The 16,945-nt window shown below is 40.3% G+C and overlaps 1 protein-coding gene across 1 annotated transcript; it reads right to left on the bottom strand.

The window, feature by feature from the left end:
• Window positions 1-995: 995 nt before the first annotated feature.
• EXOC1L (exocyst complex component 1 like) lies at window positions 996-11,649 on the bottom strand. The gene is made up of 3 exons (XM_030023818.1): window positions 11,426-11,649; window positions 7,569-7,699; window positions 996-5,735 (listed from the first exon to the last, which is right to left on the bottom strand). Exons 1-3 carry the CDS (start codon window positions 11,544-11,546, stop codon window positions 5,472-5,474), a joined length of 516 nt encoding a protein of 171 aa, XP_029879678.1. The 5' UTR covers window positions 11,547-11,649; the 3' UTR covers window positions 996-5,471.
• Window positions 11,650-16,945: the final 5,296 nt, after the last annotated feature.

The raw sequence follows: 16,945 nt of genomic DNA, 5'->3' as shown, positions 1-16,945 counted from the left end.
CCTGCCCGGCTCTGAGGTGGGTTGATGCAGGTAGGGGTTAAAAGAGAGGGGCCTGGAAAACCTCGCCGAGCTGTAAAGAGCTGGGGGGAAGAAGCTCCCTCCAGTAGCTGTGAACGGTTAGGTCCGTTCAGCTGTTTGGTGAAACCCTGCTGTGTAATTAGAAGGCGTAAACCAGCAAGAAAGGTAACGCAAGTAAGATCTCTCTGTATTGCAACCCGCAAGAGGTGTCCTACATGCTGGTACGGTGGGAGAGCTCTTGCCATCAAAGAGTTTGTAACAGAACAGTGAAATGCCACGGGAGAAGTAATGTGGGTTGCACCAAAAGCAAAACCGACATCATGTCAGCTTGCTTCTGATGTCTGTGTCCTCAGCTGACCTCATGACAAAGTTATTAAGAAGTTTTATGTCTTTTTAGGAGGCAGGCGTATTCACAAAAGAAACACAGGTATACCCGGGGTTGAAAGATACAACACACTACAATACGACAGTATCTTAGAATTTCAAATGACAAATCTATCTCCAACCGCAGTTTGCAAGGGAACAACTGTAATACAATATGGCCACAGCTTCAGGATTAGTATGACTTCAGTGAAAAGCATTCAGATTTTGGCTTTACCCCTAAGCAGAAGCACCCTTAATAACTGACAGTCTTTGATGCCAGTGATGATTCAGAGGGAAGTGTTACTCTGTGACTAGTGATTTTGACACTTAGGATTTGGAATCTAACCATGAGAAACAATGTCCAAATCTGGCCGTAGCTATTTGTAGCCACTGCTGAATTCGGTGAGAACTGGAACTACCTTCCAGGTCAGGCTTTGCTGTGACAGAGGTTCTCCACGTGATCGATATACTTCATTCATTTTTAGCATTATTCATGTAAATTAATATAGGATTTCTTCAAGACTTGCATGCAGAGTTAAGGGAAGGCTGAAATCATTACAGATTACTTGAACCATATGATTTTTTCACATTAATACATCAGTATGCCTTTAAGGTATGGTTGATAATATTTATTAGCCAGGCCATGACCAATTAAGAACAATAGAAAACATCTTTTCCAAGTTATTGTTATAAATAGCCAAAACATGGACTTTTAACATGTAAAACTGATTTAATCATTCCTGTATCACTTTTCCACTTGACTGAAAGCATTAAACATTACTGACCAATAGAGTCTTGCTGAATGTACTTCTATTTTCTGACTTACAAAACAACATGCTGTATACTTCTATAATATATCATTCATGAGGGCCAAGGTTAAAAGAGACGTTACAGTTTGGTAATTTCTCAATTCAGCCACAAAATGTAACTGTCTCTGGCTAGATCTATAAAGACAGGACAAGGCAGCCATAAAAGATTGGACAAGGTTTCATAAAGCTGCTGTTGTTATTAGTCAAGAACCTTCTAGTTTCCTGTCTTTAGCTGTTAATTCTGCTAAAGGGCACCCCCCCCCCCCAACAAACCAAAACGTAGTTTGTCAATGCTAAAATGTGGTTACATGTGTTAAAACTGCCATGAGATCATCCTACAGGATGCACAGTGCCATTCTGTCCCCTCCTATTTCAGCTTCTCACAGATGCTCTTTAGAAAGGGGCTTTGATCTTCCAATGCTGACTTTAACTCGTGACAAAATATTTGTAAATTACATATTACAAATTATGTAATACAATCCCCTCTTTTACTGGAAGAAGATAGACTTATATGCTGAAAGTATTGGGGAATAGGTAGATGACAGGGAAAGAAGCAGTATAGGCTTTTGCTGGGAAGATGTGGGTTACTACATGCATGACTCCAAAATACAAAGGAGAAGAAGAATGAGAAATAACCCAGAAGGCATAGTCCAGAACAGGCTTCCCTCTCTGCTTTGTTTCACTTTCAAAATTATTTTAAAAATTCTGCATTGATGTGTATTTGCTTAATTTAAGATGCAGGAAAAGATTAGTTATCCATTAAAGATAATCACACAGGAAAAGGGTCCTTCTGTTTTAAATACAAGGTCATGAGTCTTAGATGGTTCAAATTAGCTTACATCCATGAACTCCAGTGGAACTTCATCAGTGTATTTTTTGTTGATATGGAACTATCTTATCTGAGTGATGATGTTAAATGCTTTTTATAGCATGGAGCTGCAGGAAACTGATGTAATTTTTTAAGTATAGCATAAGACAAATACGGTATTGATAAATGCTACATAAAAAATATTCTCAAATTCTTTTGTCATAGGTTTCCCTGTATTCTTACTTCTGATATTGGTTAAAGAGTTTGAAAAAAAAATACACTTAGGAAAAAAACATCAGCTGTCTTTTATGACAGCTTCTATTCTCTCTCTGCCTCTTAAACAAGTGAGCATGAAGTTCTGTTTACTCATTATCATTCTTCTTCATTTTCAGGCTGCCACATTTTTTCTTTTCTCTGGAACAGATATGGCAGATAACAATTCCTGTCTTCTGAAGAAAATCCACATTATATCCACAATCTCAAGTATTAATTCACTCCATCATTTAGTTGAAACCATTTACAAGAATGCTACAAATGCATTTGTGATAATCCTTTACTCCTGTAAATTTCTTCCTATTCAATTTTGGAGAAGTCTTCCAGGAGAAGCAAACAAATCCCCATATACTGTATTTCAAGCTACATTCTGTATACGCAATGTCAGGATGTGTGATGTAGGAAACAATTCTGCATTAATTGAAAGATGGGCTAGTTAGCCTGTCAGGTCTTTTGCATTTATAATTTAGCCTGTTTTCTGTCTCCTGTGGTGCAGCTGTGCTATACTAACTGCAAAGTGACAGTCTCCCACACCTCAGGACAAAGACTTTCCATAGTGCGATCAGGTCAGTCTAGCAATTACACAGCATCTTGGTATTTGACATCTTATAAAGGATTGTGTAAATGTAAAAAGTCCCTAGATTAGGTCTGCAAAGATCTTATGAAGTATTTTTCCTTTTGATAATAACTGAAACAATTTACGTGGACAATGTCCCTTTTTCTCCTTTCCTTTTGTTTAGTCTGATCGCTTAGTGAAGAATGTCTGAAATATTATGTTACCAGACAGAAGAAATGCCAAACAGATTTTAATTTTGTATTATTCCACATAAAATGCAGGCTTATTTGTCTTCTAATATAGTCAGTTTAATTTTTATACAGTACAAGAATAGAAAGATATAAACTACTGCTGCAAGTCCATTAAATATGGTTGAACATTATAGTTATTTTTAGCTTATCAGTTCCTAACACAATACAGACAATTATTGGTCAGGAATTCACTATACCTGTACTTTATTTCAAAAGAATGCCCTGAAGTGCTTATTATTAGAGGTTCTGTGTTTTTATTACAGTTAAAAGATGAATGATGGGAGCTTTTTCACCCAGAAGATATTTCCTTGTGCCTATTAAGCAAAGAGTTTGTAAACATTACAGAAAACATTGTGACCTCTACAATTAATACATAGCCCAAACAAGACAATGTATCATAGATAACAGTAGTCTGAATTATATTTGCTACTGAAGATGGATTTGTGGAACCTGGATGTTGGGCAAATACTTCTTGTGGCTATGGATCAAATGTTACAACACAGGTACTTGCACTGGATTATCCCAAAGACATTCTGAAATGAACAACTGCATTTCATAACAATTACTATAAATACAGTCCTTCTCTCTACCAGTATTTAGGGGGCAAACATAAGACTTAAGTCCTTACAAATTTGAGAAGATTTGTGTTACCCACATAAAACTGCCTTCACAACTGTCAAGATACACATAATTATTAAGATTTGGGTTAGAATGAATGTAATTTACAACATATGCCTAGAATAAATATATAGCTTCTGAAGATTAGCTAATCAAAGATATGGCCTTTCTTACATACAAGCAATAGGATAACATTTAAAAAGTAAAGCAGAAAGCTGTACATTTTATACAGTTTTTCAAATATATTCTCACTTATTTGATGTTATTTCAATTTTGAATCCAAAGTACGTTTATACAAATGTTTTCAAAGGTGGGAGTCCATGTGAAAGACAACAGTGAAGCACAAATCACAGTACCTTTGCACAACTATCCCATTTTACAGATGGCAGGTACTGAGAGAGGACTGTAACCAGCTTGTGTTTCCTAGGAGCTGTTTACATCGGTCAGCTTTAGGTACGTAGCTGGTTCAGTCCACAGCTGGTCTCCCTGTACTCTCTTGGCTGCCAAAAGGGAAAGCAAGTTTTCTCCTGCAGGACGTTCTGACCAGAAGCTTCTCTGAATCACCTTTTGGGTTGGCATTTCTTTCTCTATTGACTATGGGAAGAGCAGCCAGCTAGCTCAGCTGACTGACACTGGGCAGTATCACTATGCTTCTTATTGTCAACATTGTTCCTCTTCAGTTTTTGGTCAATACAGCTTTAATTCATCCTCTGTTTCCACTGTAATATAATGCTATCACAAGTCCAGCTGTTATTTTTTGTTAAGGGTGAGATCTTCCAAACCACTCAGTAGACTCCACACCATGTTAAATGTAACTCTAAGTACTAATATGCATTTACGTAGTGCACTGAATACGCTAACACGCAGCTAGAAATTGGTGAAAATTATTCTCATAATTCTATGAATTTTGAAAAGTATATCACTTGCTTACAAAGTAATTGTAATAGTCAACAACTACTGTTTACATAGTATTTTGTTAACTCTTGGTCCAGAGGTAGAGAAGAGACATAAACAAACAGTTTTTGTTCCCTAACTGGGCCTGTTCATATACATAAAGTGCATGAAAGAAGATGTTAATGATATAAAAGAAAAAAGTTCTGAAAGGTCTGATAAATAAAGCGATTCTGCTTAAGAACATTCATTTTCTGTTTCTAAGATAGTACCACAAATAATGGAAAGGCCAAAGGGAGTACTAGATATTCTGAGGGAAAAATAATTATAACTGCATAGGTGAAAAGTTGGTCCCACACTACCTGAATGCAAAACTCCGCTTCATCAGGATGAGGGTTTGATTCTTGTATTGATGTAGGTGTGATCTCTTTAACGGTGTTAAAATGGAAATGTGCATCATTCTCATACAGAACTCATTTGGTTGCTTTCTTTTTTCTACTTCCAGAGTATAAAAATTAACTGTTAATGCTCCTAATGCTTTAAAAATATTTCCAGCTATTAATGAAAGATAATTTATATATGTCCGTGAACATATAAGCAAAAGCAAATGCTGAGCCCTACTTACTTAAGCAATCACCAGTGACCGTGAGAATTACTAGTCCTATGTTGAAAGTCCCATATATTTGTAAGTATTTGCCAGAGTGAGGCCCTCACATATATATAAATGAATGGTCAATTGTTTATGTAAAAAGTATGTTCCATTTTTTACTTATATGTAAAATTAAAAAGCAGATACTGCGTATCACTATCTTTTTGATCAGATGATTTATGAAATGCTGGTCAGTGAAAGTCAACCAGTCACCTTAATGTTAGAAAATACATCTTTAGGACAAAGGACACAGGGAGAGACATAAAAGGTTGGAAGCATAGAAGCATATCCTCATAAGTACTAAGCAATCCCTATTGTTGGACGACCAGATTGAATCATCATTTAGGTAGGTCTCGTCAAAGTTCACAATCTTCAAGTCCTTCTTAAGGTACGTTTCATTCAGTTTGTTTAGCGTTCGAGCAAAGGTATATTTAGATGCACAGCTATATGCTTCCAGATTGTAGACTTTGTGGAAGTGCATATCAAAATATGGATTATCCTAAAAAACCAGAGAGAATGAAATTATTACATGCATTACGGATGTTAGAACGACAATCTGTTGTTCTCTGCCCAGCTACCTTCAGGGCTTTTTCTCAGTTTGATGGACTTGAAAGGACTTTGCATATTTCTATTCATACAAAAGGGTCTTTTAAAACTTTACAAAGTAGCAGTTTATAATTAGCTGCTATTCTTTGCTATTAGGAGTTTTGTCTGAGTTTTCATTTTGCCCAAGCAATATGCTGCACTTTACTGGGATTATACAAGCTTGTTTTGAAATGAACCAATTTGTCATGTTGCCTAAAACACACTATGTGAAAAGCACTTGCCTTGGACTATAACTATATATGCCTGTCAGAAGAAGAATATTGATTGCCCTTCCTGCCTAAATTGTAATTCTGTGTGCTTTCTGGCTCTTTGGCATAATTAATCCTAGCAGCAGTGAAGTTCTGTTAAATTCTATGGATATGAATAACTATTAGAAATATTTATAGCAGTGTTAATTACCCTATAATTATGAGTTTGAGGTTCATTTAGGCTTTTCTTTAACCAAAAATGAGACAGATTTTGATCATCTCAGTTGTGGAAGGCTGAATCATCCCTGAAGGATATTTTAGCACAATACTTCAGAAAAAAACCTAAAGTAAATTCATGCATGCAAATCATAAAGAAATCCTCTGGCTGCCTTGGCTGGGGAAGGGACAGGAACATCTCCAGAAGCAAGATAACTTGCAGAGGGGACGTAAAGTATTATTAGTTTTGGCTCTTTTTCCCCTCTGGCCTAAAGAGCTTACAGGGTGCAGGGATACTCTGAACCTGAGCTTACCTCCTCCATCTCCCGGGTTCCTAGTTTTAGACTTGAGGGTACTGTGCATAGGACAGGAGAACAACCACAGTTTGTTATTTTCCTTGGAGCAAGGCTCTGAAACCTTTCTTGTGGGCTCTTGATTTCTCTTTCACTAGGATAATGTAATCTGAATTCTATTTTATATTCATTTGAAAGCACTTTCAAAGGGAAAAAAAGTCATATTTTCCTGGACTACATTTATTATGCATGGACAACAAATGTCTTCTCATACATGCAGTAAGATATTCTCCTCACCATGTTCTTCTAGCTTTTGTAAAATAGGATTTAATTCTGCTTTTGGTGTTGTTCTGTATTGTGCTACCGCAGCTTCATTTTACCCTTCTGAACTTGTATCTGAGAGATTAGGACTTTTTTAGCAGCAAGTCAGCCAGATCTAGCCAAAGCTGTTTCATATTTGCACGCACAAATACACAAATATTTAATTGATCCAAGTAATGTGAGTTTAAGCTATGTGAAAGAGGTTCAACGTTGTGCACTGGTACACCAGACACCAGACAACGCACTTGCAAGATGTTGTCACACAGAGAACAGGTTCATACATTCAAATGAGTCACTTTCTCCATAAAAATATTTAATGAAATTTCATTTTCAAATACACATTAAAATCTATGGGATTAATGGCAGTTTACACTGGGAGCTGCAGGTAGAGAACTTTTATTCCCAGTTATGATGAACAAATTAGAAAACATCCAGCTTGTCCCTCAGATCTCAACCAGAGAGATGAAGAAGATAACAACAAAGAAGAAAATCTCTCCTTCCTCCCACCCCTGCAACAGTGCAAATGCAATACGGAGCCTCTCACATGCAATAAAACCAAAATTCCTTGGAGGTTTGATTTATTTTGTTTTTTACATAGCTTTCTTTTTCAGATAATGCATTTTAATTGCATTTTAATACTTGTATCCCAAATTGCAACAGAAGGGAAGTATACTCTAATATATGTATTTAATAATACATAACACTTACAGTATCTGCTTCTTTTCCATCAATCATCTCCAGATCTTTCAAAAACCACTTTTCAACTATTTCATATTTCTCCTCTCGATCCACTCGCAAGTGTTTAACCATACATATTTCTACTTCTTCATTTCTAGTCACTGCAAGAAAAACATAGTTTAGATATGCAAGGAAGTACTTCCCAAAAGTTCCAATAATAAAAGACTTAACCAAACTACATTTTAGATGATAACCTAAATGATGATGGGCAGGGCTGTATAGAGCTGTACTGAACTTAATAGTTTTATTTTGCCCTGATAGTAGGAATAGCACCATGTTCTCAGTCTATGAAACTTGTCAGCTTTTGGTAGATTTAGGCTTTACCTTACCTGTCCTGTGAAAAGAGAACCTTGTCTGTGCAAAAGCCTTTCATCTGAATTCAATAGCAGTGCAATGAAAGCCTAATTCTGGATCTGTATGGATAATCCACTTATCCTGCTTACTTCGAGGGGGAATCTTTTGGGGTGCTGGAGTCAGAAAATTGCAAAACTGCTACCAAGGCTCTGTATTTACATGACTTGTGCTATACTTTTCGTTCTGTGGATGAAGTTCTCTTATGAAGCCATCAGTTTTTTAAAGCAAAACTCTTATTTCCCTCTAAAATATGCAAGTAGGCCACTTCACAAAAATAATATAAAAAATATTTCTTAAAGCTTCAAGTTGCCCAGGGCTATCTTTGTAGAAATTACTATTTTCCGACTTGGGCAGGAAATGAGAGTAAAAAGAGTACAAAGACACTCTTTGCAATAACTACCATTATTAATTGATTACATTGAGTGCTGCATAGGAGACTAGATTTCTGTAACACACAATGAGTGTGAAAAACACCCGAGCCTGAGCAACCTCCTGCACATCCAGCATGATGGCTGCAGGGCAGGCCACTTCCCCAAGCCATCCGGTAGCCTAAGATAAGGGCAAGATGTCACCTAGCTCCTGGCAGGAGCATTTCGACCTCATAGCACAAGGCTACTGATGCAGGAGCAAAATTCTTTTGTTTCTAAATACTGCCTGAATTTTTGAAAACTCGTTTTGAAACTTGACTAATTTTATCTTATTCCTGATAAAACATCTCTTACGTCTCACCTGTTTATAAGAAAATGGTTATTAAATAAAGACAAACAAAGGATATATGTTGGAGATACGCCTTCTTCCCATTGCAAAGAAAAACAGTGGAGAATATATAAATTGATTATAATTTCTCTCAGCCTATAGCTTCCCTACCTGGGGAATACAAATCACTTTTGCTTTTTTTTTCTGGTCCTATCAGTCATAGTTGCTCAATGATTTTTAACCAAAGGACCACCACTGTATTATCTTCCGTAGAGAAGTTACAATGGTTTTCATTTGCAAGCAAATCTAGTAGGCTAATCTTAGAAAGTTCTCTTCATACTTTCAGTTTCTCCCATTTTGTTTGTTTGCTTGCCTGCTTGTGAGGGAATATGTTGCCTCTCTCAGAGTTCAAACAAAAGGAAACAAGCTCAAGCCCCTAGTCCTGTCAGAAATACAAGGGGATGTCCTAGTGGCCCCCAGGTCCCCCACACTGCCACTTCTCTACCCCTCATGCAGGAGTAGAAATCTTATGATGTAAGGACAGAGCACAAATGTGTTAGGAATAACAAAACCAGGAGCATGTCCTGCTCAGTGGTGAAACTTGGATGGACTATTTTCAACTAAAAAAAAAAAAAAAAAAAAAATCTTTCTTTATTTTTCCTGCATTTTAGATATTGCTTGTTCTTGCACTCAGTTAACAGACTTAAAATTTAATTTCTTATATAGAACATGAACTCAGATCTACCATGTCATCATATTAAACTCTAAAAGCTTTTCTCGGGGAAGGCACTGCTACGGCAATGCCTTCATAGAGCACAAACTATTTCTTAAGGTCTTCCATGGTCTGAACACCTTTTTCAGAGTCTCTGTTGGATAATGCGATGTTATCCTTACTGTTCTTCTCAGGCATACCAATACAGGGTTGTGAAAATCCCTGAATGTGGTTACATTTCAGCTGTACGTTCTTTCAGAGTTTATAAAGCATTTAGTGAAAGGACACTATTGCCTTCACCTAAGAACTGGGACTTGTTATTGTGAAAAGGAGGGGAAATAATGTTGGGTGTATGGCACAAAAATAAGATTGTTCAGTTACCCACACCAAGATTTTGTTGTAATATAGATTTCAAAAGGCATAGACCTCTAAAGTTTTGCCTATACTTTGACTGATTTTTTTTTTTTTCTGTTATGGTAATTTGAAATCAGCAGGAATATACTGAGGTTGCACTGCAGGGATAAGATTTTAGATAATGTGTTTTGCTCCTACAGAATCACAGCAGATTACAGTAGCTGCTGGCAGCTGGATGCAACCCATCTTTCAGAATCAGATTTCCACTCTACTCACCACTTACTTGACTATGCCTGAATGTATTAAGAGAGTTTAATATTGGGTACTGGAGAGATCCCACTCTTAGTACTCTACATAAATTTTCTTCTATGTCCTCAGAGACTTCCAATCAGTTAATCCGATTAGAGGCTTTCTTTAATGGCTTGTTCTCCTCTACCTTAAAAAGAAATTTTTAGTAAAGATTTTAAAGGTGCATAATGTTATTTTTCCTCTTTGGATGTTTCACAACAGCGAACTGTTTAGATCTACCACATGCAAGTAAAGATACTCCTACTGGACAGTTTTGTAAACTATGAATCAGGTTGGAATTTCCGTACATTTAGAAGCTCTGTGGTGTTCAGGAATCCATTTCTTAAAACTATTTTTACAATTCTAAAATACAAAGCCTGTTCTACTAAAATTACATGGGTGCAGGGAACATAGCTTGCTCAGTATTTCCAGTAATCTGTAAAACAACTTGAATATTCTAGAGACTTCAGATGTTTAGAAAGATAATGGTCACAGAATACGGTTGACATCATCCCATATTGGGTGTTAACCCAATCTATGTCTCAAGTATATAGATTATTTCTACCTGTTATATGTATATTTTGAACCTGAAGAGGAAACAGACGGGAAGAAGCATCCCCTTCTACCTAACTGCTTACTGACGAGAGCATTTCTCTTTTTGAGTATCTTTCAGTGTTGTAAAATAAACAAACGAGCTTTTCTGAAACTTTGTTCTAAAACCATTATGAAACAGTTACACCTGAAATCAAATTTAGTAAAGAGCCAGGTAATTAAGTTTACCACTGTCAGCAATCTTGTTTTACTCAGTTCGTGCCAATTACTAACTCAAACGTGTATTTATTTAAACCACAAGTCTAGCTTATTGTTCCCAAAGTAATTGGGACAGTATGTAGGACATCGGACCAAGACAAGGGACAGTGCAAAAGCTCTAAAAATCACCAATGGTTCCTGCAATGTTAATGTACTGTTACGCTTTCCTGTGGAAACCCTAGTTAGAGCCACAGTAAGGCAGTGCTCTTTTAAAAGCAGCTGAGGCGCCCGCAGCGCTGCCGCGTCCCGAACGCTTTCCGCGGCCGCGTTGGAAGTGCCGCGGATCTCCCCCGAGAGCAGAGCTCAAGCCCGTATGAATGAGAGATGGGAGATAACGCCGTTTTCCGAAGGCTGCTGGCAGTGCGGGGACAGCCAGCTGGGCTTCGGGCCGTGCTGGGGCGCTGCCGGAGCTGCGGGCGGCGGGGCGGCACCGGGGCTGCAGCCGCTCCGCTCCCCGCTGCCCGCTCCGGCGCTCCCCGCCGCCCCGGTCCCGCTCCCTTGCGCACCCTCGCACCCCCACGCACCCACCCGCGCCCAGGCCCACGTCCCCTCGCACACCCACTCGTGCACGCCCAGGCGCCGACCCAGCCCGCCCGGCGGGCAGCCCCGGTACCTGCGGCGCACAGGTAGCAGCGCTCGGCGCCGGAGCCCTCCACCTCGATGAACTCGTGCAGCCTCTGCCGCCGGGGGCCGAACAGCCTCTTCGCCAGGTCCTCCTTCACCAGCGAGGACATGGCCCCCCGCCCCGCGGGGCTGGCTCAGCGGCGGGTACCGGCCCCCCGCGCCCCGCAGCCGCCGCGCCGCGACGGGCGCCCGCCGGGCACCGCGGCGGAGGCTGCCCCCGGGCGGCGCGGCGCCCCCGGCCGCGGGGGAGGCATCGCCAGCAGCGGCCCCCGGCGGGGCCCCGCTCCCTCCCGGCCAGCCCCCTGCGCCGCCGGCGCCGGCCGCCCTTAAGGCTCGGGCCGCGGGCGCGGGGAGAGGCCGGGCCGCCGGGCTCCCCGCCCCACGCGTGCTCGCCCGCCCTCCCTCCCTCTCTCCCTCCCTCTCTCTGCCGGCCGGGGCCGGGGCCGGGGCCGGGGCCGGGGCCTCTCCCCGCGGGACGCTCCGGTGGCAGAGGGCCGGTGCTGGCTCTGCTGACCCGCCGGTGCCGAGACCGGGACCGGGCGGGGCCCGAGCGAGGTGCCGGCGGCCGTGGCGGGGCGGAGGTGCCGTCGGGGCGCCCGCCCGGGCTGCCTCCCCGCCGGAGGAGGAGAGAACGGGCGAGGAAAGACGCACAGTAATCGCACTAAAGGCAGGTTACCAAAAAAGAAGCTGTCGATCAGTGCGATTCTTTCTCGCAGTAGATAAAAAGAGTCGGTAGAATTTAGAAAAGGAATTGGATAACCTCGTGGCTGTTAGTTCTCTTACTACACTAATAGCTTTATGGCTATTGATAGAGGTAAGGGGAAAATTACCTCTGTGCCGCTCCCTATAAACAGAAGGTGAACTCACCTCCGTGCAACAGGAGTCCTCAGAGGGCAGGTGCAGCCCGGGGACCGGAGGAAACTGCCGTCCTCAGCATGTGTATGTTTGTCAGGGGCCTTTTACATCAGGCAGGAGTGTATATGTGCAGAAATTGTGGTTGTTCCCACCACTCGGCAGGTGTGCGGGTAAAGTTCCTGGGGGCAAGTACTCTTCTAATTTCAGTATCTGCAGCGGCCTGTGTTAGAGTTTTCCCTTTGGACTCATTTCTGGCTGCTTATAGAAGTTGGGTGTTCTCTTCCAATTCTTGTGCTCAGGCTTATTATGTCTAAATACCTTACTGGGTTTTTCATTCTTACACTCTCAATGTAGCTAAGAAAGGAATCTAACCTTAGAATAAAACTGAGTGCTAAAGTGAAGATTTAGAAGCTGAGGTAAAAAAATCTGAGGATTCAAAAAAATAATAACTTTTTGACATATTATTGGAATAACTTAGTGTCATAGGTCTACATGGTGCTTTGCTGATGTGAAGCAAAATGGAATCAAGTAAAATGATGCTGATGTAAAATTAGGGAGAATCATCCTCTGCTACAGACACTAAGCATATTGGCTAGATGAGTGGGAAAGGGATTGAAAAGAAACTATAAGTTTTTGATTTATTCTCCCTCCTTTTGGTCCTGTGTGTTTGGAAACACAGTCGTGATTCTTAAATCTATAGATTAATTTTCATCCCTCCTTTAGGAGAGTAAAGTTACTCTAAGCTTCAGGGTTTGGATATATTTGATTAGTACAGGGCTTAGGGACAAGTTTCTTCTCTGACCTTTAACGGTTTAGTTTAGGAAAAGAGCATGATGCTCACTTCCAAACCGAGACAGCTGCACGTCAGGAAAGTGCCTTGGTATGGAGACCTTCTGCCGGACAGCTGACGCTCAGGGATGCCCAGACGCCCACCCACAGCCTTGATGACCTGGCCATGCCTTGAATATGGGACTGATGTACAAACTGGCTTGCAGTTCGCCGTCCCTCTTTTTCTGCCAGCCTGGGGCAGAATTGTCAAGGCCCAAGCCCCAGACTTCAGTTCCTCACCACCAATGTTAATAGTGTCGTGGTTGGAGGTTTCCGTGTTTGTACTCAGTGCCAGGGTCCACATTAGGAAGCTCATTCTGACTCAGCCGGTCAGTAGCTCCCGTTGCATCTCCGATGCTTGAATATTTTTTTGCAGTTGTGAAGCAACAAATATACAGACCAAAATACCCTCAGAAAAATACCTTCAGCTCTGGAAGAATTTTCCATCAGTTTTTCCCTTGTGAAATATTCAGCTGGTACTGGAGAAACTGCCTAGATGGTGAGTGAAGCATCACTGGCATCTTGGAAGTGAGGGAGCTGAGACAAGAGCAGTGTGTAGCTGTGGTCTTTCTTGAGTTAGATTTTTATTTTTCACAATTTGATCAAACTGTGAGTCATTCTGCCTCAGTTTTCACAAGAGTGTGTTGAGGTTTGATATATTAATACTCTTAAACTTTTTGAATTTTCATATATTCTTGCATATTAATATTGTGCCACTCTGGTCAGTACTACATGGCTAGTAGAAATTTGTACATTAACAGAGCTTTACATTCAAAGCCATGACTGGGCTTTAGGTGGGGCTTTAGGGTTGTGTAGCTGCTACCTGAGCAGTACTAATGAACGTTCAGCTGCTCCTCTACCTCCTACCTTCTTCTGTCCGTGCCTACTTAGATTTCACTGTATGGAAAGAGCATTGCCTGCATACTGACTTGAGCAGCTGTTGGACATGCTGGGTAAGTGTGAGGCTCGCGGCAAACACATTCATAAATATCTGCATATTATGTCCCAAACCATGTACTCTTAAAGCACAGGCACAGATAAATTACCATTTTCATATTTAGAAATCTTCTGGAAAAGGAGCAAAAGTTTTTGATGTAATAATTTAAACACTTCTACCCATTAGATGCAGCTGTCTGAAAAAAAAAATACAGACTTTGGTAAAAGATTCCTCTGCTCTGGATTTATTTCTGAGCTGTGTGTATGCAGATAGTACTCAGAAGATCCTATCCTGTGATGTAACTATTTTCTTCATTCCTCCTCTTAAATCAAATTATATTTCAAAAAGTATTATAGAGATTAAATTACTTCTGCAATATCCTTTAATGCATTCTCAAATGCTACATTAAACAATGCCTTTGAGTGTATAGATAGAAAGGTAGAATGGTGGCTTTAATGTTGAATGTTGTAGTAAGAAACAGAAAAATTAATAATTCACTATTGCTCTTGATTCTTTTGATTCTTTATTCACCCATCCTCTGTTAGAATGTAGCAGGACAGTTTTCATGCAGCTGGTATCAGGACTACCTGTAGGATTCTGGATAATGCCCAGAAACTTTTTTTTTTATATCTACCCTATTCTTCATAGTCTTTTCTCCCTTACTAGATTACAGTGGGGAGAAATTACCATTCCATTTTGGAGGTGATTCACAAAATGCTTTCTTCTAGGAAGAAAATAAAGTGAACAGTTGGGCAGTATTTTACCCAGCCAGCAAGGACACACTAACCACGGACCAGGATCAACTTCCCATTCTGGCAGCCAACACCCCGACCAGCCATCCCTACCTCAGCTAATCCTGCCCATGAATGTGGGTCATATGGACATAAACCAGAATAAAATAAACTCCTTGTTAACTGGGCCACAAACAAATTCAAATCCAAATTTAACTGGGGTTTACCTGTAACTGTCCAGATAGATGAATTACAGATGACTGTGAAAGCTGCACAACCCCCAACCCAGGCTCACAGCGGTCTACAAAGGAAGACCAAAGGTCTCCAACATGAAGTAGTCACCAGGGGAGTGTCCTAAACCTTTCTGCTAGATATTAATTACTTCTGTTCCTTTTTGTGCCCTGTCTTTTCCCTGCAAATTTTCCCATGTCCAAATACAGTTTTCCTTACTGTACCCAGGACATTAACTTTAATAGATGTAGTAGCAGGTCCTAAAAGGATAAATCTCTCCAGCTTTATCATTTCTCAGTCACACTGGTGAAAAAGCAATTCACCAGCTTTAGAAACAATATTTATGATGGGTCCCTATACTTTTTTGGATATACTAACATGCATTTGTATATACATGTAACTGATTGCTTCGGGCTTGATCCAAAACCTATTAAGTCAGTAACAAAATTTCCTTTGATTTTGGTGGGCTTCAGAGTAGTCGTTACTGGCACAGCAGAACAGTCACCATGTTTAGGTGAGACTTCACTGTGTTCTGCATGCTGAAGCCTTCCAGAGGATGTACATTCAATCTCTTTCTCAAATTTCGGGCAAGAAGCACATTCTTACAAAGCAGTGTTTGCTGGAAGCATCTTTCCCATTGCTCCTTGCTTGACAATGTTATGAAATAAAAGGAAGGAAAATGGAACATTCAGAATAATCTCTCGGAGCCACAAAGGATCCCTGTAGGCTGAAAAACATAATTTATAATTTTATTTAAATTAAGCTTTACTTTCCTATAGCTGTTGTTTCCGTTTGAATTTTCAGCCAGGCATGGTTTTCTCTGTTAACACTTAATTTATTGTCTGTAAGTATTCTTCACAGCTTTAGGGCTCCAGACCACTTTTTTAACATCATAGATGAGATTTTAGAGTATAAACTGGAAATCATGAAAAACATTCTACAATGATCTGGCTGTGTAGAGAGGTTTCCAAAGCTGACTTCAGAAAACTAATTCTGAATGCTCATCACCTGTTTTTCTCCCTCGTGTTACTAATGATTTACTTTTCTCAGGTCTCTTTTCCCACTGACATTTATAGATGATCTGGCTCCTAGTTATGGCTAGTTACTCACAAGTTTTGATAGCTATGCCAATAAAATTAGATCCCTGTGCAGTGAAGCGTAGATCTAGTTAAGTTGTACTGAAAAATGTTTGAAGCAGCAGAGAGAAGAGTGTTTCATCCAGAAGTGCTATTCAGTGACGTATGGCTTGAGTCACTCAGTTTTAAAATAGACACATAGAAGTACATGCTGGAGAAGACATCAGCTGGTTAAAATGTTTTTGTAGATCTCGTCAGTTCTGGTAAAGAACACTAAAACACAAATATGATTGATTTCTCTAATGGTATGATGTAATTACTTGGTTTAAAAAGGTAGTACTGTTCTCTTTTCTTGGAAGAAAGGAGATAAAAGTTTATCTGAGATTTTATCTAACTGAAGCTCATATTTGTCAAGTTTATATTGAGGTTATACTGGTTTATCATCCTCAAAATGTAATCATGACTGTCATTGGGATGAATGATGCCACACCACGGCAACATCCCGTTCAAAGCTTTCCTTTCAACAGAAGATACATGCTCATAGAATAGTAACCACATGCTGTTTTATGGACAAAATTTAGAAGCATATTTTGAAACATAACACTAAGTTGGAAGTATCCGATTCTTCTATGAAGAATTTACACATGTTGAATTTTACACACATATGAGCTAAAAATTAGGGCCTGTCATGGTTTAACCTCAGCTGGCAACTAAGCACCACCCAGCCGCTCGCTCACTCCTCCCACCACCGCAGCGGGATGGAGGAGAGAATTGGAAGGGTAAAAGTGAGAAAACTCGTGGGCTGAGATAAAAGACAGTTTAATAGATAAAGCAAAAGCCACGCATGCAAG

This window comes from Aquila chrysaetos, chromosome 1, assembly GCF_900496995.4.
Source record: "Aquila chrysaetos chrysaetos chromosome 1, bAquChr1.4, whole genome shotgun sequence".
Taxonomy (NCBI): Eukaryota; Metazoa; Chordata; class Aves; order Accipitriformes; family Accipitridae; genus Aquila; species Aquila chrysaetos.
The sequence above is the reverse complement of the archived record's forward strand: the minus strand, read 5'-3'. Positions and strand labels throughout refer to the sequence as shown.

Bases quoted from the DNA above. Each gene is read 5' to 3' on its own strand.
- EXOC1L (XM_030023818.1), bottom strand. From the start codon at position 11,546: ATGTCCTCGCTGGTGAAGGAGGACCTGGCGAAGAGGCTGTTCGGCCCC. The intron at 7,700-11,425 runs GTACCGGGGCTG...TTTTTCTTGCAG, and splicing joins CTGCTACCTGTGCGCCGCAG to TGACTAGAAATGAAGAAGTA. The intron at 5,736-7,568 runs GTAAGTGTTATG...CTGGTTTTTTAG, and splicing joins ATGGAAAAGAAGCAGATACT to GATAATCCATATTTTGATAT.